A 21,803-nucleotide genomic window follows, 5' to 3' on the forward strand; every position below is an offset into this window, starting at 1 on the left:
CCACACCGCCTCCCGCAGCGCCGCGCCTCAGCAGGAATACCCACCCAGCCTGACGGAGCCATCCCAGCCCAGAAGGATGTTGTCACTTTTGATGTCTCTGTGGATCACCTGCTCGGCATGAAGGAAAGCCAGGCCTTGCAGGCACTGCCAGGGGAAAAAGAAACAGGAGGCCAAAAGTTACCCTGATCTGATTTCATCACATGCAAAAGGAGGCTGCTCCTGAAGATTCACAGATCTCCAAGGAGCAGTGAGTGCTAGCAGGAGGAAGAGCTTGCTGCTGCAGCACTAGGAGAGCAGGATCTTTCCAAGGGAAGGCATATTAGCTTTGGAGGGGGAAGCATCAGTCAGTCGTTGCTCCAGACTGTCCCCTGCAAAGCCAGTCAGAATGAGCGCTGCTGCAGCGGATGCGCTCTCCCCGTCCGGACGACAAACAATGGTTTGCCAAAAGAGGAAAACGTCCCTGCCTTGGATACCAAGGGGATCACTGTCGGTCGGGAGACTGGAGGACAAGGGTTCTATGGCTGCCTCAACAGCAGACTTGGAAGTAGCTCTTTTGTCAGTTTGCAGCAGCAAGCACCATGCTGGGTGCCATGCCATCCTTTGGAGTGGAGACCTGTGACAGATGAGTCTCTCTTTGGCTTGGCCTCTGGTTTAAAACTCTCACAGCAGCACCTTTGCACTTACAGGCAAAGAAGGCAGTGCAGAAAGGCTCTGGGCAAAGGCTTGGGGAGGCAAAGTGCAGAACAGAAAATAAAAAGGAAAAAGAGACAGAGAGTTCAATGATGGTGGATAAGAGTGAAGAACAGAGTACAGGAAGGGCAGGGACACTGGCAGGCAGTTCAGTCCAGATGCTCTTTCTTCTCTGAAGCAGAAGAGCAACACAGAAAGAAAGCTCTGAACATGGAATCACTCCCTTTGCAGTGCTTTCAAAGGACTAGCCTTGTCCAAGCCATCCCAAGCACAAGCAGGACCCCTTACCTCCCGACACACTGTTGCTATGTGTCCTACAGCCATCCTTCTCACGGTGACCACATCAGCTAAGGAGCCTCCATCCATATATTCCAACACCAGCAGGACAGCCTCATCCACAAGGTAGCTGCAAGAGGAAAGCAACAGCATGGAGCTGAACGTGCACAGCTAAATTGCTGTGGGGAAGAAAAGACTACAGCTGAGTTTTGTTTCCAGGTCACTGGTAAATGAAGATGGAATCAAATGAAGACACACTCCACCTAGGCTAGCCAGTGCCTGCCATCTGTGCCACCTAAAGGAGGAAGGCACATCCATGGAAAAGGAGACGGCTTAGGTGGCAAGCAGTGGGAAAAGGAGGTTCAGTGAGGAAAAAGATAAATCTGGAAGTGGACACATCCCAGCAGCTGCTTCATCATCTTCAGACACAAATTGCACCATTCCCTCCAGCAGCAAGGAGACACAGTTTTCACAGCTTTTACTAAAGGCAAGTGGTTGTGCAGCACTGCCAACACCCTTTGGAAAACCTTGCAGAAAGAACAGTCACAAACAGGAAAATAATTTCAGACCTGGCAAATTATGTGTCTCCTAGCCTAGTCTTTTGGCATGCAAGGCTATGGAAAATAGTGGGAACAGCACAAGGTGCATAACCTCTGGCATGTTTTCTCCTCCAACACTTAGGAAAAAATCATGCCCCAAACCAGCAAAACCACATGCAGCAAGTGAACATACAGGCTGCTGGCTTAGTAAGAGAGCCAGGTTTCTGAGAGCAATCTTCAAGCTGTTTATGTAAGGAAGCATTCATGGGGACAGAATGCAAACTCCTCCCATGCCTGGTGCAGGAGTGGATTGATGTTCATTGAAAGATCCATTTTCTGCCAGTGGCTAAAGAGCTTTTAAATCTTTGCCTTGCAAGTATGGAAATGAACGTTCCCAAAAAATCACCAGAACTACTTACCTTTTTAAGTAGCTGACAATATTGGCGTTCTTATTTTCTCTCATGAGCAGGATTTCTTTTAATACTCCCTCACAGCCCTGGTGCTGGAGATAAAGTTCCTTTACAGCCACCTACAATGACATTCAAAAGCTCTTAGGGACAGACATGACCAGAGCCTCTTTGTCTGGCACTCATGGGCCTGGATGCCTTGTCACCTCGGAAAAAAGGGACTCTAAACCATCAACCACAAAGCGCTAACACCACCCTCTGCACCTGCAGGCTTCTCAAACAGACTTTATTTAGCACTACTATTATCATTTACACACGCTTTGGAAGCCAAAAGTAATTTTTCTCCTGTGAAGAGATGGCTGCCAATTCAATTGTGTGCCAGAGTAAACACATAAAACATGATGGGGAAAATGCTGTCAAAAAAGAACTGCAAAGTGACTCAAGGTAAAGTTACAATCCCAGCACATCCTCACTTCTTCAGTTTGGCTTTTGCAACTTTGAAGAACAATCTTTAGACTTGAAATTATTGAATGGGTTTAAAAATGAATACCTCTTTCTGTGGTACACTATGGATGTGCCCCAAGTTCTAAGCACAGGGCTTGGGGCTTTTGGACGCCTCCGAGACCTCCCTCCAAGTGCAGTTCCTGAGCACAGCTCTGCAGCTGGATAAGGAACTACCTTCTCTAATTCCTTACTATTAAGGAAGATGGAATGTATTTCCTGAGAGTCAAAAAGGAGAATTCAGGACTTGGAACTTCTAGCCCCAAAGAGCAGCAAGACTCTCCAAGACACCACCATGCCTGTTCAGAACAGAGAGCATCTCTCTAGTGGAACACAGGATCAACACAAGGTTGTATTATTTAAGGCTCTTCATCAACTTCTTCTCATTCATCTGTGCACGTGTCTCTCTGTGTCTCTGTGTGTGTAGGTGTGTGTGTATGTGAACTAGGTTCCCTAGGACTGAAAGGCAAAACTGTGCTCCAGACAAGATCTCTCTTTCTGAAGGGCTTGCATTGTATTTTCCAACTGAATCACGTGATAGAAAACAAAATATCTGTGTCTGATCCTGGGCTTAAGAGGAATTGGGCTGGAATGATGGCTCTTGCCATCAGCTAATCTATGCATATTTATCCAGTAAGTCCAAGCTAGCGTGTCCTCTGAAAGACACCACGGCCATCCTTGCATTCATTCAGGTAGGTAGGAAGGACAAAGTCTGTCCCAAATGCATTTTGCAGCCTGCCTCTAGACAGACTGCTTCTGCAGAACAGCCTCTGCAGCAAAGACAGGCGGCCCAAAGCTCTGGCCACAGATCACATCACAGGGAAAGCACTCAAGAGCTGCAAGATCTGCATGGGCACTCACCGCTTGTCCTGTGGCAGTGTCGAAGGCCTTATAAACAGCTCCAAAGCCCCTAGAATCAGAACAGTGGCAAGAACAGAGAAGTTGTTCAGTGCTGAGGAGCAAAAGGCAGCCCAGGCAGGAGCTCTGTGCTGCCTGCAGTGTCTCTAAAACACTGGGCTTTGTCTACTCTTCAGCCAAGGGCACAGCAGCCCAGCAGCCCTCTGCCATGCAGAGTGTCCAAGAGAAAAGCTGGCTCCCACAGGAAGAAAAAGGGCTGCTAGAATTCTCCAATACACACACTAACTTATGCATGTGGGGGGTTTTCTTTGCCTTTTTCTTCTTGTATCTCTGCCTGTGACGTGCCTTTCCAGGCAATGAAACACACAGTGCTGCTGGGCCTTCTCACTGCTCTCCTTTCATCCTACCTGCCAAACTCAGGCAATGCCACACAGCCTTTCTTATTTTCCTGACCACTGAATATTGTTTCCAGAAAAATACTACTAAGAAATGCTACTGAGAGCTGTTATCTGACAGCTGTCTGGTGGGAAACAACACACAAAACCTGCTCTCTCAGCTTTTCCTTCCTTCATGAGTGTGGCCATATTACTTTGAATCATACAAAACCATGTCTCCTGGGAAAATAGGCAAACTGGTGCCCCATCTTGGAGGGACAGGAGGGCTTCCAGGTCCTGCTCCTTGAGGCAGCCAAGACATTGTCAGCATCCAGTCATCTTTGATGATGCCTTGTACTGCCTCAGTAGTGAGACAGGGACAATCTGGAGCCAGGCTCTGAAGATGCTTGCAGCTTGCCTGACTTCCCACATGCTATTGCACCACCAAAATTCCTGGCCTGTGGTTCTGTAGAAATAAGTGTGGCTGCACTCACCCACTGCCAAGATGTTCCCATCCAGTGTACTTCTTTTCTGGATCTTCCACACTCACCACACACCCTGAAAGAAACAAAATGCAAGAAGCAAAGTTCAAAACAGAGAGATTGAGCTTGCAGGAGATCTGAAACCCAGCTCCACTCTCTGGGGCTCTGAGCAATTTGTGGTCTTTTGGCTAACGATAACATCAACAACAACAACAACAACAGCAGCCCCAGCAAAACAGGCAGCTCTGCACAGAGTCTGATTCTCCCACACTCCTTTCCAGGGTTGCCTTGAGGGGAAACTAAGCCCATGGAAAAACCATCAGAGCAGACAGAAATCAGAAGACAAACAGGCACCAAGGCAAGCGGCTGTCATCTACAAACGGGAAGGAGGGCTGAAAAATCAGGAGCCTTCATTTTCTTGGGAAGAAACACTCTCTTGGGAGATTCAGCACAAGATTACATACTTCCAAAGATTCAGTGCACCCTGGGATCTGGGATGAATTTTTATCAACATCTGCTTTTTGCAGAGCAGAAAGAATATTGCAAAGTGAATTCCAGGAGAGGAGGGGATGTTCCCTTCCTCTCAGCAGTTTGCCTAAAGAATGCCTTGACATTTTCAGAGAACAGCAGCTCATGCTACATCCAAGAACAATGACTCTAAGAATTAGAACACTTTTCATTTAGGAGCAGGCTAAGTTCTGAAGACCACTTTGCCCGTTCCTCATTTAGTGAAGAACTACAAGTGCTGGTCTTCAGCCTGGGCTGCAGCAGCCACGGGCACTGGACTTGGCCCCTTGAACAGCACCCACGTGCCCCATCTTCCCAAAGGGCACAGCCCAGACGGGGCACAAGGACAGCGCCGGTCCTCAGGCGCTGCCGTGACACAGACACCTGCACAAAGGAGATGCTGATCCTCTCACCAGCCCAGGCAAAGCTGCAGCAACGGGGCAGCAGCTGCAACCCCACAGCTGAGGAAGGCTCCAGCCCCTGCAGGCACAGCAGCTGTCAGTGGCAGGGCAGGTATGACAAAAAGCTTGGCAAAGCCTACGAACGGCCACTGACAGCCACTGTCAAGAAGCCAGAGGCACACCCAGCTCTGTTACAAGCTGTTGACCCCACTCAAGACAGAACATGGTTGTCTTTCTCTTCAGACCCACGGAGGAGTCAATCAATCCACCTTTTGTCCCAACAGCTGATGGCAGACACTGAGTAAACTGGGCTCTGCTCTGTGCCTGACCCGTCAGTCCCTGACAGCACTGCACTGGCAGCCCTTACTAGTTGTAAGAAGCAACTCAGCTCTACTGCAGAGTCACCAAGGCCTTGGTGTGCTTTCCTCCAGTGCAGGAATCTGTGCAGGGATTGAGGCCAATGCTTAGTATTCCAAGAGTGTTTATCAGCTGGGCATTAGCAGTGACAAAGTGCCTGGTACTGCAGGAACATGCAGCAGAGGGGCTGCAGGCTTCCTCCCGAGAATTGCCTGCAGGGCACTTCTATCTGGAAATGCCACATGGATGTGTCTCTTTGATGCATCTTCCTAGGCATACAACTAAAATATCAAACAGGGATTGTCAAAAAAAGTGTGGTGGTTTTCTTCTTTTGGGGCACTTTGAAAACAACTCTTCCTATCTGATACCTCGGGATTGTTCTAAGAATGTAACATTTTAACTTTTAGGGCACATTGAAAAGACCTCTTCCTCTCTTATTTGTGCTATCATTTGATGTTCTCATCCAGAAGGTCAGGCTAACCAATATGTAGAATTCTTATCAAACCCAAACTGTAGAAGGAACAGTAGAAGTACTAACAGTCATAAAAACAACACCAGCATTAAACCAGCCCCACAGACAATCAAGTTCTGGGAAGTATTTTGTCTCCAATGGCTGGTGACAGGTCAGGAGTCTAAAAGGAATCTAGGAAGCCAAATGTTCTCATCAGTTTGGCCAGACTAGCACACACACCTTCACGGAGGCATTGGCTGGGTTGCAGCCTTCTGCTGCTTGCAAAACAATCCCTGCTCTTGTCTTCACTGCACAGGGAAGCTCAGGCAAAGCCCACCCACTCCCAGCTGCCCTCAAAGGCAAAAGGAATGCCCCAAAGTGCTGCCTGGCTGCCCCCAAGCACAACACTGGCTTCTGTAGAGATCCACAATATCTGTCTTGTTGCCATGATAATTTAGGGAAAAAGCCTCTGCTAGGATTTTTCCTGTCCTGAAGAGCTGAGGGCCTCAGGAAAGAAATGTAAACAATGGCTATCTGCTGCTGTGGAATGCCACGGGTGCATCTTCCATTAGTTCATGTAGATTGTTTTCAATCAGTGACCAATCACAGCCACCTGTGCCAAGGCTGTGAGCAGTCACAGGTTTTTGTTATTGATTCCTATTCTATTCTTGTCTTTGTAGCCTTCTGATCTTCTTCCCTCTGTTCTTTTAGTATAGTTGTAATGTAGTATTTTAGTATAATATATAACATAATAAATCAGCCTTCTGATCAAAATGGAGTCAAGCCTCGTGTCCTCGCACCAGGGATCTCAGTCTAAGCAAGAACTGGTGACCCCTGGACGTGTGAAACTGATGGTCACCCCAAGAGTGACCATGGAATCTAGCCTGGAGCTGAAGAAACGAGACCCTGAAGATGGGCAGAGTTCACAGCCAAGGCAAACAGGAGAACCTGTTGGACTTTCCTGGAGATTGTGTCCAGAGACCGCAGAGCAGCAGAGCTGCACAGCTGGATCCACAAGGACACTGTCTAAAGGTACTGTTATTTTTTCCCTTCCTGAAGATCCTGCCATTCGCAAAAGGTGGGAGGAAAGTTGGAAAAATGTACCTTCGGAAGCTCAGGTTCCGTTTACTGCGTCAGAGGAGAAAGTTATTAAACACTGGTGCAGATGGGGACGCAGGGACAGAATTCCTCAATGTGTGTTGGAGAGACGGTGTTATGAGTTCTTCAGATGGGCAAAATTTCATAGATTTATTACAAATGTCGTAGACTCCCTTGATTAAGGTTTTTGGGAGTTCATGGACGCTCTTTTTAGGTGGACAATAGTCCAGCGTGTTTCATCCCCAATGATGCATGCAGTGCACGTACTGATTTATGGCGTTATCTTGAAATGGGGACGGGCTGCAGGGGACATCATGGCTCGGGAGCGCAGTCGCGTTCTGTCCCCGCCAGCTTCGGCATGAGAGAAGCCTCTCAAAGAAGACGAACCGCGAGTTTGCATTCCCCCCGCACTGCCCACAGCTGAGCAAAAGTTTTTCTCCGCTCCCTTGGAGCAAACAGATCTACCTTCCCCCCCCGCTCCTTCTCTTGGGGGGGATGAAAAACCGAGCCCGCCGCTCTCCGGGCCGGCCCCGCCCGCTTCGCCGCGAAATTCTCCGCTTCCCCCACCCCGGGAGGGAGCGGATCCGGCTCCGCCTCAGCCAGCCCCGCGGGAGGCGCCGGACCCCGCGGCTCCGCCTCAGCCAGCCCCGCGGGAGGCGCCGGACCCCGCGGCTCCGCCTCAGCCGGCTCCGCCCGCGGCCCCGCAGCCGCCCGAGCCAGCTCCGCCGGCTCTGATGACTGCGCCTGCGCCGCGGCACCCGGAACCGCCTCCCGCCGATCCGCCCGTGTTGCCAGGCAGCGCGATCAACAACAGTGATTCCCCGGCTGTGCTGCTGCTCCCGGGAGCTGCAGGAGCTGCCTCCGTGCCTTCTTTCTCTGCATCCCAGCCGGCACCTGAATTCGCAACGGTGCAGGCGGCGCCTGCGCGGGCCGACCCCGCTCCGAGCCCGCCGCCCCCGCCTGTCCCGCCGCTCCCTGCCGATCCAATTGCAGTGCAAGAGCTTGCTGAGAATGGTGCTGAGCCCACGAGACCGCCTCAAAAGTCGACACCAGCGCCCGTGCTGCCTGCACCACCCACCCCAGTTGTCCCGCAGGTTTCCGAAACTCCATCATTCACATCAAACCCTGCGAAAAGCCTATCCTTCCGTAAAAAAAGCATAACCCTCCAGCTGACTGCAGGAGCAGTTCGGCTGGCTGTGTTCAAAATCAATATAGTTTTTAAATCACTTCGCGTATAGTCGAGAGCTTCTCCCTAGAAGTTAAAGTGCCTGCCTTCCCCCGAGCGCCCCTGCGGCGTGGGGGAGTTGGCTCCTGTAACATCTACCTCTAGTTCCCAACCCAGTAGAGATAAAAGTAGTGCCAAAAAGCAAAAAGCAGAAAAAATAACATTTACCTTACAAAAACAAGAGACACAGAGCAAAGCAAGCACTGCTCGCTTGCTCTGGAGACAAGAAACCCTCAAATCTAAAATAACAATTCCTGAGAAAACTTCTCTTCTCCAGCTGCCAGTGTGCACCAGTGCTTCTAAAAAAAAAACATTTCGTCATTTCTACTCTCAAAACACTAGCAGCATAGTCCTACCAAGTTCTGAGCGTGCAGAGCCCGCCTCACAAGCTAGTTCTAAGCCGTTTAACTCATTTCCTTGGGCCGGGGCCATCGCCCCGTCCAGTGCTGAGTTCAAAAACTTTGCTTTCCCCACAAGAACCTAGGCCACCATTCTGTGAGCCAAGTCTGAGTTCTCTGGTCCGCCCACCAGGACCAGAGCCACCCAAGGGTCCTAGAGACACTCTGCTGCTGCTACTCTTCTTCTAATGAAAAAAAATAATAATAATAATAAAGAAAAGTGGAAAGAGCTAGCAGCTCAAAAGCATTGAAAAGCCAAAAATTAGCCTCAGCCCAAGCGGTTCAATGAAGGGCTGTGGCCAGGGCATTCCAGAAATTTTCTCTGAATTGTTTCATGACTGTCAATGAATTGTTTGCTAATTCTTGTTTTCTTTAGCAGTTCTTTGTTTCAGAATTCTGCAAGCCTGTTTCAGGACCAAAGGGGACTTCCAGAGATGTCAAAAAAGAACATCTTCAGTCCATGGACTCTGTCCTGAAATTCAGCTGCTTGGACTTGAAACAATGAACTTTCCTTGCATGAGTTTTTGCATTTTCTTATTTTTTAAGATTGTTTTAGTGATATGATATAATTAGATGTTTGACAAGTGAAGAATTTCCCTGAATGTTCTACAGGTGAAGAATTTCCCTGACCATTCCACATCAGCAAATGATTGAGATTTTGATTGGCAACAGATGAACCTCAAGAGGTGTTGTTCTCTCTTCTACAAAGCCCTAGTAGAAGAAATTGCAAACATTTCTTTTTCTATTTAATTTAATAATTTAAAAGGGTGAGATGTTGCCATGATAATTTAGGGAAAAAGCCTCTGCTGGGACTTTTCCTGTCCTGAGGAGCTGAGAGCCTCAGGAAAGAAATGTAAACAATGGCTATCTGCTGCTGTGGAATGCCATGGGTGCATCTTCCATTAGTTCGTGTAGATTGTTTTCAATCAGTGACCAATCACAGCCACCTGTGCCAAGGCTGTGAGCAGTCACAAGTTTTTGTTATTGATTCCTATTCTATTCTTGTCTTGGTAGCCTTCTGATCTTCTTCTCTCTGTCCTTTTAGTATAGTTGTAATGTAGTATTTTAGTATAATATATAACATAATAAATCAGCCTTCTGATCAAAATGGAGTCAAGCCTCATGTCCTCGTCCAAAGGGTCGCAGTTTAAACAAGAGAGCCTCACACTGGTTTTGCTTTCAAACTAGGACACAAATCCATCTCTTTATTTGAACACAGGAATGGTCCATTGCCTACCGTGCAAGCAGGAGTTGGAGGGGCGGGGAGGGTGGGGGTGGGGTGTCACCTTCAGTGTTGCCTAGAGGGCAAGGCCAGGGGGCTCAGGGGCAGAGGAAGGGATGTGTTGGTGTCAGGAGGTGCTGGAAGCTGTTGGACTGGTCCTGGGGTCCCTAGGGGAACTCGGGTTGGCTGGGATGGGACAGACGGAGAGAAAAAAAGGAATAAAGGAAGCTTGGGAAGGCCCATGGGGAGAGCAGGTGGCAGTGGGATCTACGGGGCAATAAGAGGCTTCCTTGTCGACGATTGTTCTGGGGTCCTCCTCACAGAACACTTGAGAGGGCTGTCCAGGCCGTTCCTGCTGCTGGAGGAGCTGCTCACGCTGTCGGTGTGAGGTGCAGCCACCGTCTTCCAACTCCTGTCCCGAGGTGATCCTGTGCAGAGAGGAGGTGGCCGAGGCCCCAGCTGCCGGTGGCACACAGGGACCCTCGTGCACAGCAGGGCCCAGAGCTGGCAAGGCTCCCCAGCACGGCTGGAGCTGCTGGCACAGCTGGGCCCAGCTGGACAGCTGCCCCTCAAGGCCCCGGCCAGCAGGGCACGGCTCTGGGCAGGGTCCCTGGCCAGGAGCGGGCCCCAGAGCGCCTCTGCCTTTCAAGGGCAACCTCGGCCCTGCTCTTTCTCCTCCCCACCTCCCTCTGCCTCTGCCGCGTGCCCCTGGGGCTGCTCTTGGCCAGGCAGCCTCAGTGGGAGCCAGCTCTGGCTGCAGCCCCAGCGGGGCCCCCAGGACAAGGCCCAGCAATTGAGAGGCCAATGGAAGCACTGGGCAGCAGCAGAACCCTCAGCAGAGTTATTTGGACAATCACAGACTGGCCACAACCCCACTGCAGCCTCAATGGGACTGTTCCCTGTCCACGCTGGACTTTCAATAGAAGCTGTTGGAGGGGGAGAGCACAAAACACTCACTGTTTTCTGTTCCAGGAATACCAGATTCCAATGCAGCACAACATGAAGACAAGCTCCAAATAAAGCATGCCTGCCAGAAACCCTAGCCAGCAGCCTGTTCCCTGACAGAAACCCCTTCCGAGGCCATCCTGGGCATTGGGAACAGGTCTTGTGGTGCCAGCTGCATCTGTGAGAGCGATGGGGAGCGTGAGCCCGTGCTGTGCTGCACTGCTGAGCTGGCAGCACGGTGGATACGGGCAGGACGTTCTCTGTTTCCCCCAGAGCTGGGGCCTGCAGGCACCTTGCCGGCCCTTGGCACAGGCTGTGCCAGCCAACAAAGCCCAGCAGGCCGGGAGGAGAGCCCGGGGGCAGCGCAGCTGCTTGGGCAGTGGCTGCTGCCAGGGACAGGGGCCAAAGCCATCCCTGAGCAGCCACTGCCAGCCCTGGCCCTCCCTGCCCCGTGACAGCTCCCCCAGCCCCAGGGGACAGGCTCAGGCCCTGTCAGGACCCAGCGCAGCCCCTGCCCAGTCGGGAGCCAGGGCTGGCTCTGGCCCTGGGCTGGCGGCAGGGCTCCCGCTCGGGGCTGCTCCTGTGCCTTGGGCCTCTGGGCACTCAGGGCCAGCTCCGCAGCAGCTGCAGCGGGAAGGACGTTGCTGCACCAGTCCCGTTTCCCCGGGGCTCTGAACCAGCTCCAGAGGCCTGGAAGCCGAGACGCCTCCAGCTTTGGCTGCTGCCGGGCCGGGCAAGGGCAGGCCCTGGGGGAAGAGCTGCTGCCACACAGCCCCGGCCAGGCCTGAGCCCGGCACAGCAATTACCTGTTGTGCCTGTGCCCGTGTCTGCCATCGCCTTCCTTCCTGCAGCTAGGGCTGCCAATGAGCCACTGCTTCTCTCTGAGTGTTCCTCCTCCTGAACAGCCTTTTGGTCCATCACTTGAAAAAGGAAAAAAGGGACAACTGGATTAAATGGAAATATTCCCCACTGGGGAGGTGGCACCTTCCTGTGGCAATGCTTGTCTAAGTCACAGGTAAAGATCAGGAAACAGCCCAGGTAATTGGGGCTGGGCCAGTGCACTCCCTTGTGCAAACAGCTGCACCTCCTGATCTTCTCAGAGATTGGGAAATGGCAGGGGATCTCAGGCCCACAGTACAGTTGGGGCACCCTATCAGCTAATGCCAAATTCCATCCTGCAGAGGCTGGGGAGGAATTGCAGCAAGGCCAGGCTGGGAAACAGCCCTGCAGGGCGTCAAAGCAGCAGCGGGGCAGCGAGGCTGCCATGGATCCCTTCCTTCTGTGACGGGCACGGCGTGTCCAGATGTGCAGCCAAAGCCCCTGGCTGCTGAGTCCCAGGGGAAGCACGAGGGAAATGCACCCACCTTGTCCTCGGGGTGCTTCCTTCTGTGTTTGTGTCAGGAATTCATCTGACTCATGAGACTTTTTGGCTGCAGTATCTTGGGTCTTTCCTTTTGGAGGACCTTAAGAGAAAGTAGTTCCATTTCCCAGGAATGGATCCCACAAATGCGGGGCTCAGCCTGTGGGGTCAGCAGGGACACACTACTCACCCCTGCCATGGGAGCTGGGTTGGGGCCAAGCATCCAGCCCTGGAGCTGGAGAAGTCCTCCCTGTGGGCACACCTGTAACTCAACAGCCACAGAAGCTTCTGCCATCTCTACTGATCTGCACGGACACCACTGAGCCGCAGCAGCGGTGAGGGGATCGTGCAGGGCAAGGGCACACACGTGCATGGTTCTGTGCTGGCACCTGCAGCGATGCCTCCCTGGCCAAGCTTTGGGCTCTGAGTTGGCAGTTCTCCCAGGGGAAAGGCCTTGACCTACCCTCAGCATCTCCCAGAGGCTCAGTCCTGGATGTGGGGCCTTCACCAGCAGGTTCAGCTGCAAAGAAAGGCAGGACAGAAGAGCTCCTGTGGCACTGCAGGAGATCCTCAGGCTGCAGGCAAGACACAGGCCTGGGGCACAGCCCTGGACCCGGCCCCTTCCCTCTCTGCTCTTCTCCCTGGCTGCACAGAGCACATGGAAGGACACACTGGCATTGCACAGGGGAGGAAGACTGAAAGCTAAATGCTCCTTCGTCCCACTGACAGCGATCCAGTGGGACCACTCAGGGCGCCAGAAGGGAGCAGGGCAAGATTTTCAGAATCCTTCAGCCCTTACATAATGTTAAGGGAAATGGTTTATGACAGAGCTCTTGTCACATTGATCCTAATTATTCTGTCAAGAAAGGCACACGGAGGAATAGCCTCCAGAATCCTCCAGGAATTTCAAGCCATTTTCCAGCAGGGCTTCCAAAAAACCCATGTCACGATTCCAGACTAGAAGGGAGCAGAAATCAGAATGATATCTATGGCATTCTGGGATCCCCTTCTGCCACATGGAACTGGGCACTGCCAGGGATTCAGCTAAGGCCGTGGGAGCCAGATGTGAATGGACATAGCCAAAGCTCCACAGGGGCCTGGGGAGCTCTGGGCTGGCTCCTGGTCACTCTCCACACTCTTTCCCTGCCCTCGGCAACATCCCTGGGAGGGGTGGCTGGAGCAGCGCATGGCCCCGGGCCTCTCTCCTTCACATACAAAAGAAATCCTCACAAAAGCCCTGGGGAAAACTGCAGCAGGCAGTGCCACAGCTGTCGCTCCCTCCCTCTGTCCCTCCTGCGCTCCGCTCCTTCTGCCTCGACACCTCCCACAGCCCAAGGGCAAATAGCCAGGCCCTCTCAGGAAACACTGGAGCCTTGCTCTCCCCTCTCTCCTTTCCCCACCGTGGGCACCCCGTGCAGTCGCTGCCAGGTTTCAGGACATGTCTCCCATGGAGGGACCCCAGCAGGACTGCTCAGTGCCCTGAGCCTGCTCGGGATAATTCCCCTGGGCTGTGCTGCTCTAGTCCAGGCTGTGCCCGCACTGCCAAGCAGCAGAGAGGGCAGCTCAAGCCTCAGCAGGGCTCAGGCCCAGAGGCACAGCAATTACCTCCTGTGCCTGTGCCTGGCATCACCTCCCTTCCTGCAGCAGAGGCTGGCACGGAACCACTGCTTCCTCTGGGGAGTGCTTCCATCTGCACAGGCTCTCCTTTCATTTCTGGAGAATGGAAAAGAAACAGCTGGATCAGATGGAAACATTCCTCACTGGGAATGGGGAAGGTGACAATTTCAGGAGGCATCACTTGTGAAAGGAATGGATGAGGATCAGAAAACAACCAGGATTTTGGGACAACCCAGGGCTGCTTCCTTCCCCAAACAGCCTCAATATCTGATCTGCCTGGACACCAGGAAATTGCAGGGAATCTGAGCGTGGGCATGGACTGTGGTGCAATTAGGGCTGCCTGACAGCTGATGCCAAATGCCTTCCTGCAGAGGCTGGGCTGAAGCTGCAGCCAGGCCAGGCTGGAAAACAGCCCTGCAGGGCGTGAAAGCAGCAGCGGGGCAGCGAGGCTGCCATGGATCCCTTCCCGCGGTGCCGGGCACGGCGTGTCCAGATGTGCAGCCAAAGCCCCCGGCTCCTGTGTGCCAGGGGAAGCATGAGGCAAATGCACCCACCTTGTCCTCTCTGCAGCACTTCCTTCAGCATTTGCCACATAATTTCTAATGGATTCTGGAATTTCTTGTCTGCCATGTCTTTGATCTCTTCTGGTGGAGGACCTTAAGAGAAAGTAGTTCCATTTCCCAGGAATGGATCCCACAAAAGCAGGGCTCAGCCTGAGGGGTCAGCAGGGACACACTACTCACCCCTGCCATGGTTGCCAGGCTTCTGTGTAGGAATCAGCAAAGGAGCTGGAGAAGTCCTCCCTGCAGACACACCTGTAACACAACAGCCACAGAAGCTTCTGCCATCTCTGCTGATCTGCACGGGCACCACTGAGCCGCAGGAGCGGTGAGGGGATCGCGCAGGGCGAGGGCACACACGTGCATGGTTCTGTGCTGGCACCTGCAGCGCTGCCTCACTGGCCCAGCTTTGGCCTCTGAGCTGGCAGCTCTCCCAGGGGAAAGGCCTTGACCTACCCTCAGCATCTCCCAGAGCCTCAGTCCTGGATGTGGCTTGGGAAGCTGCACCACCTTCACCAGCAGGTTCAGCTGCAAAGAAAGACAGGACAGAAAACCTCTAAATCCACCAACAGAAACACCAGCCAAACCTCACTAAAAAGTCACCACTACTCCTTGAAGTAAAATAGACTGATGCATGTTAATACCTAAGCTTGTAAGCTGTAAAACCCATTGTTAGGAGAAGTAAAATATTTTATTTTAAACTGTATTATTCATGAGGTTGTTTTAAGTGAACTGAATATTTAAGGTGTGATATGCAAATTTATTTCAAAAAATAAAATATTTTAGTGCTTTTGTTATAACAGACTAAAGAAATAGAAGTAAAAGCTAATGAAACACTGTAAAGAATATATTAGAACAATAATATGATTCGTGAAAAATTGGGAAAAAATTAAGTATATAAGATACAAACCAGATTTAAGTTCCAAGAAACACTAAAAGTAACATTAAATCAGATAGGATATAACAAAAGCCGTTAGATATTTAATAAGGATCAAATTAAAATAAAGGAAAACAGCCAAGTATAGCTGAAAGAAAGAGAAGTGTACAGACTAATTACAACTTCAGAGCTAAAATGTCAAAGAAATAAAACTATAACAATTAGAAATAAGCAGATGCTATCCTAAATCCTGAAAAACAATTTAAAAGGCTCTTATAAATCTTATGAAGTAAATACTGAGAATGAGAAGAATGACACCAGTGACTAGATTCCAAGGTGTAAGCTCTGCTACCAAGAAGATACACATCTTGGCCCTTTGGCTGCAACCCAAAGGGGCTTTGAGAGAGCTAGAGTGTTAAAACTGCAGAGGATTATTGTTACTGTATTAGTCATCCAAGCCCAAAAAGAATGAGCCATATGCACACTCCCAAGTTAGTGCAGTACGCTATAATGTTAACAAATTCAGAATGTGCACTATGAGTAGTAAAAGACACTGCAAAAAAGAAAATGTGAAATATAGCAAAAAGAATAAAATGGCAAAATTTGTAAGCAATATATTAAAACTTTTTGTTCTGGAAGAGCTAGAGAAGAAATAAATCCTGAGAGTAGAATAAAGCAAATTGCTCAAGAATTAGAAAACAAGAACATGAGACAGTTATAAAGACACATTTTAGCAGGCAACATAAGAAAACATGAAAAACTTATTTTACAAATATTACCAGCCTTAAACGACTATGGAGTCAAAATATATCTAAATTACAATAAGCACATGCATTGATATAAAAAAATATAATTGACAATCCAAAGAAAAGAAATTAAAGATTTAGTATAATCTACCTTATGAGAAGAGCTGTTAATTTTATACCCTGACTAGTAGTATGAAAGTGTAGTTGTCAAGTTTTATAAATACTAAACCTAGAATTAGAAAATAAGTAAGCTTTGTCAAAGTGTATCCTAAAAGTACAAATTTAATAAATTAATAGAGAAAGGGAGGGATTCTGATAGATTGTATGCACAAATTCATGCTGAGACTACAGTAATCTCGCCTAATGAAAATCCTAGCATAACAAAGGAGGGTTCCGGGCAATCAACATGCACCAAAATCCTAGCCTGAATATTCGTCCCCAGGAATGCTGATTCCAGAAGATTATTTGTCTGACCAAACCTCTGCAATGTGCATTCGATTTGCATCATCTATAAGATAAATGTGTGCCTCCTAGAATGCATATTGCATTTTCCTCTAACAAAGTGAATCTTTTACCAGTTTTGGGGAAACTCTCAGCAAGAGCAGCAGCAAGAAAGGAAAAAATACATGAATATGCAAAAAGGATAAAAACAACCATAAGAAAGCAGAAAAACTCCTGCACTCCACACCGCCTGGAGCTTGGAAATGAACAAAAAAGACTTTGATAGAGCTGTCCCTTCGTGATGCACAGGGGAGAGAAATGCCCCACCTGTCTCACCTGACGCTGTTAGCCTGGTTCAGGGCCAATCTGATATTTGCTTCTAGATTTTCTACGACTGAATTTTAATTATGGAATAAATTCTCCTTATTAATCAAAAAAAGCTAATTCATTTAAAACATGCGGGACTCCTGGAACCCTCATCAGGCAACCCAAAATATCCCTTTGTGCCTCTTCAGGTCCAGGCTCAGATGATCCCACAGAAGGAAATGTGCCCTCAGCCCAGGGATGATCAGCATGGGCTCCCCCATCCCCTCGGGGCCCCGCTGCTGGGCACAGCAGCCCCTGCCTGGCTCCTGCCTGCCCACACCGTGGCCATCCACGGCTGCTCCTGGGCACGGAGCTCAGCCACTGCTGCTGCCGGGTGGGCTTTGCTGGTGCTACCACCCGACATAACTGTGAAAACTCCAACTCTTTATTTGAATATAAAATGTGGGCCACGCCCTGCCCTGCCAGGCAAGGGCTGCCCACCTTCAGTCCTGGCCGGGGAACAGGACCAGGGGGCTCAGGGGCAGAGGTTCTCATTGAGGAGCGGTGGGTTTTGGGATGGCCTCGTGACACTGCTGCAGCCATGGCAGGGCAGATAGGGGCAGAAGTGGAGAGCTGAGGTCATGGCTCAAATTCTCGCTGCCTGCGTTATTAGGCTGGTCTTCTGGAGATGGAGAGGAGCACCTGTGAAGAGAGGAGGTGGCTGAGGCCCCAGCTGCCAGTGGCACACAGGGACCCTCCTGCATAGCAGGGCCCAGAGCTGATTTGGGAAGTGCTGTGCTGCCCCATTTCTTCAGCCCCACTAGCTGCCCACACCCACAGTGGCACTGGGCCGCCCCCAGAATACTGTCGAATCTGGGCTGTGGCTGCAGGGCACAGCTGCTCTACAACACAGGTGGACTGCCTTGGGGGTAGGACTGCCCTGAGGGTAGGGACAAGGAACAGGGTGAGGTCTGCTCTATGTTTTCCTAAGGTGATTATTCTACAGACCATCAGGGCCAGGCCAACACTGCACTAAAGGCATACACCAACTTACAAACCTGGCAGGGTCCCAGGGGAGGATCCAATCTTTAGCCAATTGGGAGAAACTGAGGGTGGAACACCAGGCGGGGAATACAAGGTTTAAACCAATTGGGGATTACAGGGGAGGGGAAGAACTTAAACAAACCAATGGGGTTCCGAAGGATACAAAATTGATAGGAAAATTTCTAGAGCAAGGGGCAGGCTTGGAGAGGGACTGACATGCAATGGGAGGAGGAACAGTGAACAAAAGGGCAGGTCTTTGGAGAGATGGACAAGTGGGGCAAAACCAACACATGGGGTAAAGGAGCAACCCATTGGTAATAAAATATGCTATAGCAATAGTAAATAAGGGGAGGGGTATAAAACTGACTGCTAGGACCGAATTACAATCAAAGACATGAACTGCAGTGCCGAAACTCTGAGTTGAGGTTCAGTTGAGCACTTCCAAATAATTTCCTGGCAGAAACAGATAGCCAGACTTGCCCTTATCACATGCAAACAGAGGGTTCCCCAACAGCAACCCATTCTGAGGCTCTTCTGGGCATGGGAAACACGTGTTGTGGAGTCGGCCGCATCTGTGGGAGTGATGGGAAGCGTGAGCCCGTGCTGTGCTGCACTGCTGAGCTGGCAGCACGGTGGATACGGGCAGGACGGTCTCTGTTTCCCCCAGAGCTGGGGCCTGCAGGCACCTTGCCGGCACTTGGCACAGGCTGTGCCAGCCAACAAAGCCCAGCAGGCCGGGAGGAGAGTCCGGGGGCAGCGCAGCTGCTTGGGCAGTGGCTGCTGCCAGGGACACGGGCCAAAGCCATCCCTGAGCAGCCACTGCCACCCCTGGCCCTCCCTAACAAATTCTAGGTTACATCTGTGAATTGCATGCTACACTTTCCTTCATGTTTTTCCCAATACCAGGAAGTTTCTATATATAGTAAATGCCCTTGAGAATCTCTGATTATTTTCAGGGTTTTTTTTGTTTGTTTTTTGTTTGTTTTTTTTTTTTTTTTTAATTGAGACAGATGAAACAGCCTTATTGGTTTTAGTTTTGGCAGGTCTGTTTTTTATCTCTGCATGATGGTTTACTTATTATCTACATTTAAGCTTGTTTTTATTTATGGGTTTTTTGTTCCCCAAGCAATTATTTTGACAGTCTTTTGTTCACTTCTTACTTAATGTTCCATAGATGAATAGTTTGGACTCTCTTTTTATAGGAATATAAAGATCTGAGAAAGCTCTATTTCTAATTTCGATAACATTCTCTCTCCCCACTCCTAGCTTTCACAATGATCGTTTTTGAAACATCACTGAGGATACGTAGAGTTATTTGGGAAATAACCAATAGGCTTGGCTTAACCTGGGTATTGGATTATTATTTTCAGTGCTATAAACCTACATTGCTTCAAGGTTCACACCACGGTCCTGATTTGTGGCTCACTGCATGGATACCTGTCTGAATTAAAACAATGTTTGTGAGGCAGCTGAAGAGCTTAGACCTCAGAGATTAAAATTCCTGGGAGGAGGAGGTGGAGGAAGAAAGGATAAAATCCTGATTCAAAGGGTTTTTTCTCACTTCTAGTATGCCAGAAGTATGGTAGACTACACCTGTCTTCAGATGTCATTTACTTACAGAACAACTCTCTACAGTGTCAGACTCCAGGAGAAATGACTGAACACTTTGCCTCCCAATGCATCAGCTTTAATTCTAGTGAGAGATAGGCCTTAATTACAGTCCGATTAGAGCAACAAAGCAGTCTTGCCATTGTGTGAGTGGCAAGAGGAATTTGCTTGTGAACAGATGAATATGTCCCACTCAGAAATGAAAAAAATTTGCCCTGACTTGGAAGAAAATAGACAAGGAGCAATGCAGTATTTGGGTTTTATCCAGGGATAAATGGGGCAAGAAGCTGTAACAACTTAACCTGTTTTACAGAACACAAGTACTGATACGGCCAATAATGAACCCACATGAAGGGATCTTCAGGACATTCCTTTATTTCTCTAACCAGGAATGGGAAGCAAAATGCTGGCATTTATCTGAACCGGAAGCCGTGTTCCTCTCCTGTTTCTCCTAGAGCACACTGTGTGTTATTTGCAGACTTCACTGCCCAGCCCATCAATCCTCTCGTGGCCAATTGTTAAATGGCACAAGTACCAAAATACAGGTGCCAGCATAATCAGCCCAGCACTAATGCAGCACTGCTTTGATGGTGCACTGGAGCACAGAATGGCTTGGCTTGGAAGGGACATTTAAAGGCCATCTAGTCCCAATGGCCTGCAGTGTGCAGGGACAGCTTGAACTAGGTCAGGTTGCTCAGAGCAGGAGTTTGAATGTCTGCAGGGATGGATGTCCACCTCTCTGGGCAACCTGTGCCAGGTTTTCATAACAAACAGTGTAAAAAATGTGTTTCTTTCATCTAGTCTGAATTGACCATCTTATAGATTAAAACCATTCCCCCTCGGTTTGGTCACAAAAGACTCTACTAAAAATTCTGTCCCATCTCTTTACAAGCCCCCAGAAGGCACTGAAAGGCAGCAATCAGGTGTCCCTGGAGTCTTCTCTCTTCCCGGCTGAACACTGCTAGCTCTCCCAGCCTGTCTCCAAAGCAGAAGGGCTCCAGCCCTCAGAGCATTTTGTCCCTTCTCTGGACTAGATCCAACAGGTCCATGTCCTTCCTGTCTTGGGGACCCAGAGCAGGATGCAGTACTCTGTCGTGGTAGAGACCGAGACACTACAAAGCAACACAGTCCATTTCCAGAAGGCTTCAAACCCTGTTTTTATTCTAGCCTGCACGCTTTTTCTCCATTTTTACAAAGCTCTTAAGTTTACACTTTATTCATTGGTCACGAGAGACAAGCAAAATGCTCAATGGAAGAGGGATTTGCAGGTTTCTCTTATTTATTCTTTCTTTCTTGGTTTTCATGTCAAAAACATTGGTAGGAAATTCTTTCAGGGGTAAACATGGATCTTGTTATCAAACTTCTCGATGGCTCACAGAAATCACTATAAAACCTCTTCCAGAGTACTCCCAGTAGGGTCTCACCTGAGCAGAGGTGGGGAATCACCTCCTTCAACCTGCTGGGCACTGTCCTTTGGATGCACATGGCTGGCTCATGTCCAGCCTCTCATCTGGCTGCAACACCAAGTCCTTCTCGGCAGGGCTGCTCTGCATCCCTTCATGCCCCAACCAGTGAGATCAGCTGAGCTGGGACTGTGTCACAGCCCTTGGGCAGAGCAGCTGGACAGGATGAGTTCCCTTGCGAAGAAGGCAGATCCAGCTCCAAAAACAATTTGACCCTGGCCATGAGGTCACAGAAGGCTGTGAGATCACAGAGGTGCCAGAGCCCCATGGTTGCACAGCAGCACAAGGAGCCAGCAGTCAGTCCTGGAGCACAACTGTTGCGGCAGCAGCGGCGGTGGCAGCAGCGGTGCTGACATTGGGACAGCGGTGTCGGGACAGCGGTGGCAGCAAGAGCTGCGGGACTGGCAGAGGGCAAGGCACCATGGCCCTTGCTCTGCGCCTCTTCCTCCTGCTCCTCCTGGCCGTGGCCCTGTCTACCAGGGCTGCCCAGGCTGCTCCACTCCAAGTGTGGCGAGCAGGTGAGCCGGCTGCCTGGCTCCCCTTTCCTGGGACAGCGCTCCCTGCTCCCTGGGAAGTGCTGGGGATGGTTTTGCCCAGGGCTTTGGGGAGGGTTTCCTGTGTGGGAGGGAGAGAGCCCCCATGGTCCCTGGGCTCCACCAGCCACCACTCCAGGGATGTTGCACAGGGCCTGCAAAGAGGGTGGAGAGTGACCAGAGCCAGCCCAGAACTCCCCAGGCCCCTGTGCAGCTTTGGCCTTGTCCACTGACATCTGGCAGCCAAGGCCTTACCTGACCCCCTTGCAGTGCCCAGTTCTCTAAGGGAGAGGGGGAATCCCAGCACACCATGGAAATGGGTCTGATCTGATCTGTGCTCGCCTCTAGATGAGCATACTAGGAAGGCTTCTTCAGCAGCTTGGCTTAATGAAGATTTCCAGGGTCTTAACCCTCCAGCAGGTATGTTGTCAATGTTGCTAAAAGAATAATCATTGAGAACCTGGCAGGAAGCAGGTGACAGGAGCTTCTGTGGCTGTTGAATTACAGGTGTGTCTTC

At 50.2% G+C, this 21,803-nt stretch overlaps 2 protein-coding genes across 2 annotated transcripts; both read right to left on the reverse strand.

The window, feature by feature from the left end:
• Positions 1 to 27: 27 nt before the first annotated feature.
• On the reverse strand, positions 28 to 4,907 carry LOC135291913 (serine/threonine-protein kinase PAK 1-like). The gene is made up of 5 exons (XM_064406156.1): positions 4,140 to 4,907; positions 3,275 to 3,323; positions 1,925 to 2,034; positions 979 to 1,096; positions 28 to 144 (listed from the first exon to the last, which is right to left on the reverse strand). Exons 3-5 carry the CDS (start codon positions 1,966 to 1,968, stop codon positions 28 to 30), a joined length of 279 nt encoding a protein of 92 aa, XP_064262226.1. The 5' UTR covers positions 1,969 to 2,034; positions 3,275 to 3,323; positions 4,140 to 4,907.
• On the reverse strand, positions 4,463 to 20,938 carry LOC135291914 (uncharacterized). Its single transcript, XM_064406157.1, has 13 exons — positions 20,715 to 20,938; positions 14,725 to 14,796; positions 14,452 to 14,523; positions 14,263 to 14,364; positions 13,697 to 13,804; positions 12,555 to 12,611; positions 12,282 to 12,353; positions 12,096 to 12,194; positions 11,538 to 11,651; positions 10,744 to 10,909; positions 10,058 to 10,214; positions 9,802 to 9,862; positions 4,463 to 4,500 (listed from the first exon to the last, which is right to left on the reverse strand). The coding sequence occupies exons 1-13, from the start codon at positions 20,773 to 20,775 to the stop codon at positions 4,463 to 4,465; spliced, it is 1,179 nt and encodes a 392-aa protein (XP_064262227.1). The 5' UTR covers positions 20,776 to 20,938.
• Positions 20,939 to 21,803: the final 865 nt, after the last annotated feature.

The sequence above is a fragment of the Passer domesticus genome, unplaced genomic scaffold (genome assembly GCF_036417665.1).
Source record: "Passer domesticus isolate bPasDom1 unplaced genomic scaffold, bPasDom1.hap1 HAP1_SCAFFOLD_144, whole genome shotgun sequence".
NCBI lineage: Eukaryota > Metazoa > Chordata > Aves > Passeriformes > Passeridae > Passer > Passer domesticus.

Bases quoted from the DNA above. Each gene is read 5' to 3' on its own strand.
- LOC135291913 (XM_064406156.1), bottom strand. From the start codon at position 1,968: ATGAGAGAAAATAAGAACGCCAATATTGTCAGCTACTTAAAAAG. The intron at 1,097-1,924 runs GTAAGTAGTTCT...TTCCTCTTGCAG, and splicing joins ATTGTCAGCTACTTAAAAAG to CTACCTTGTGGATGAGGCTG. The intron at 145-978 runs GTAAGGGGTCCT...TTCCCCTGGCAG, and splicing joins TAGCAACAGTGTGTCGGGAG to TGCCTGCAAGGCCTGGCTTT.
- LOC135291914 (XM_064406157.1), bottom strand. From the start codon at position 20,775: ATGTGCATCCAAAGGACAGTGCCCAGCAGGTTGAAGGAGGTGATTCCC. The intron at 12,195-12,281 runs GTGAGTAGTGTG...CTTTCTCTTAAG, and splicing joins ACCCAGCTCCCATGGCAGGG to GTCCTCCAAAAGGAAAGACC. The intron at 11,652-12,095 runs GTGGGTGCATTT...TCCTTTTTCAAG, and splicing joins GGAAGCACCCCGAGGACAAG to TGATGGACCAAAAGGCTGTT.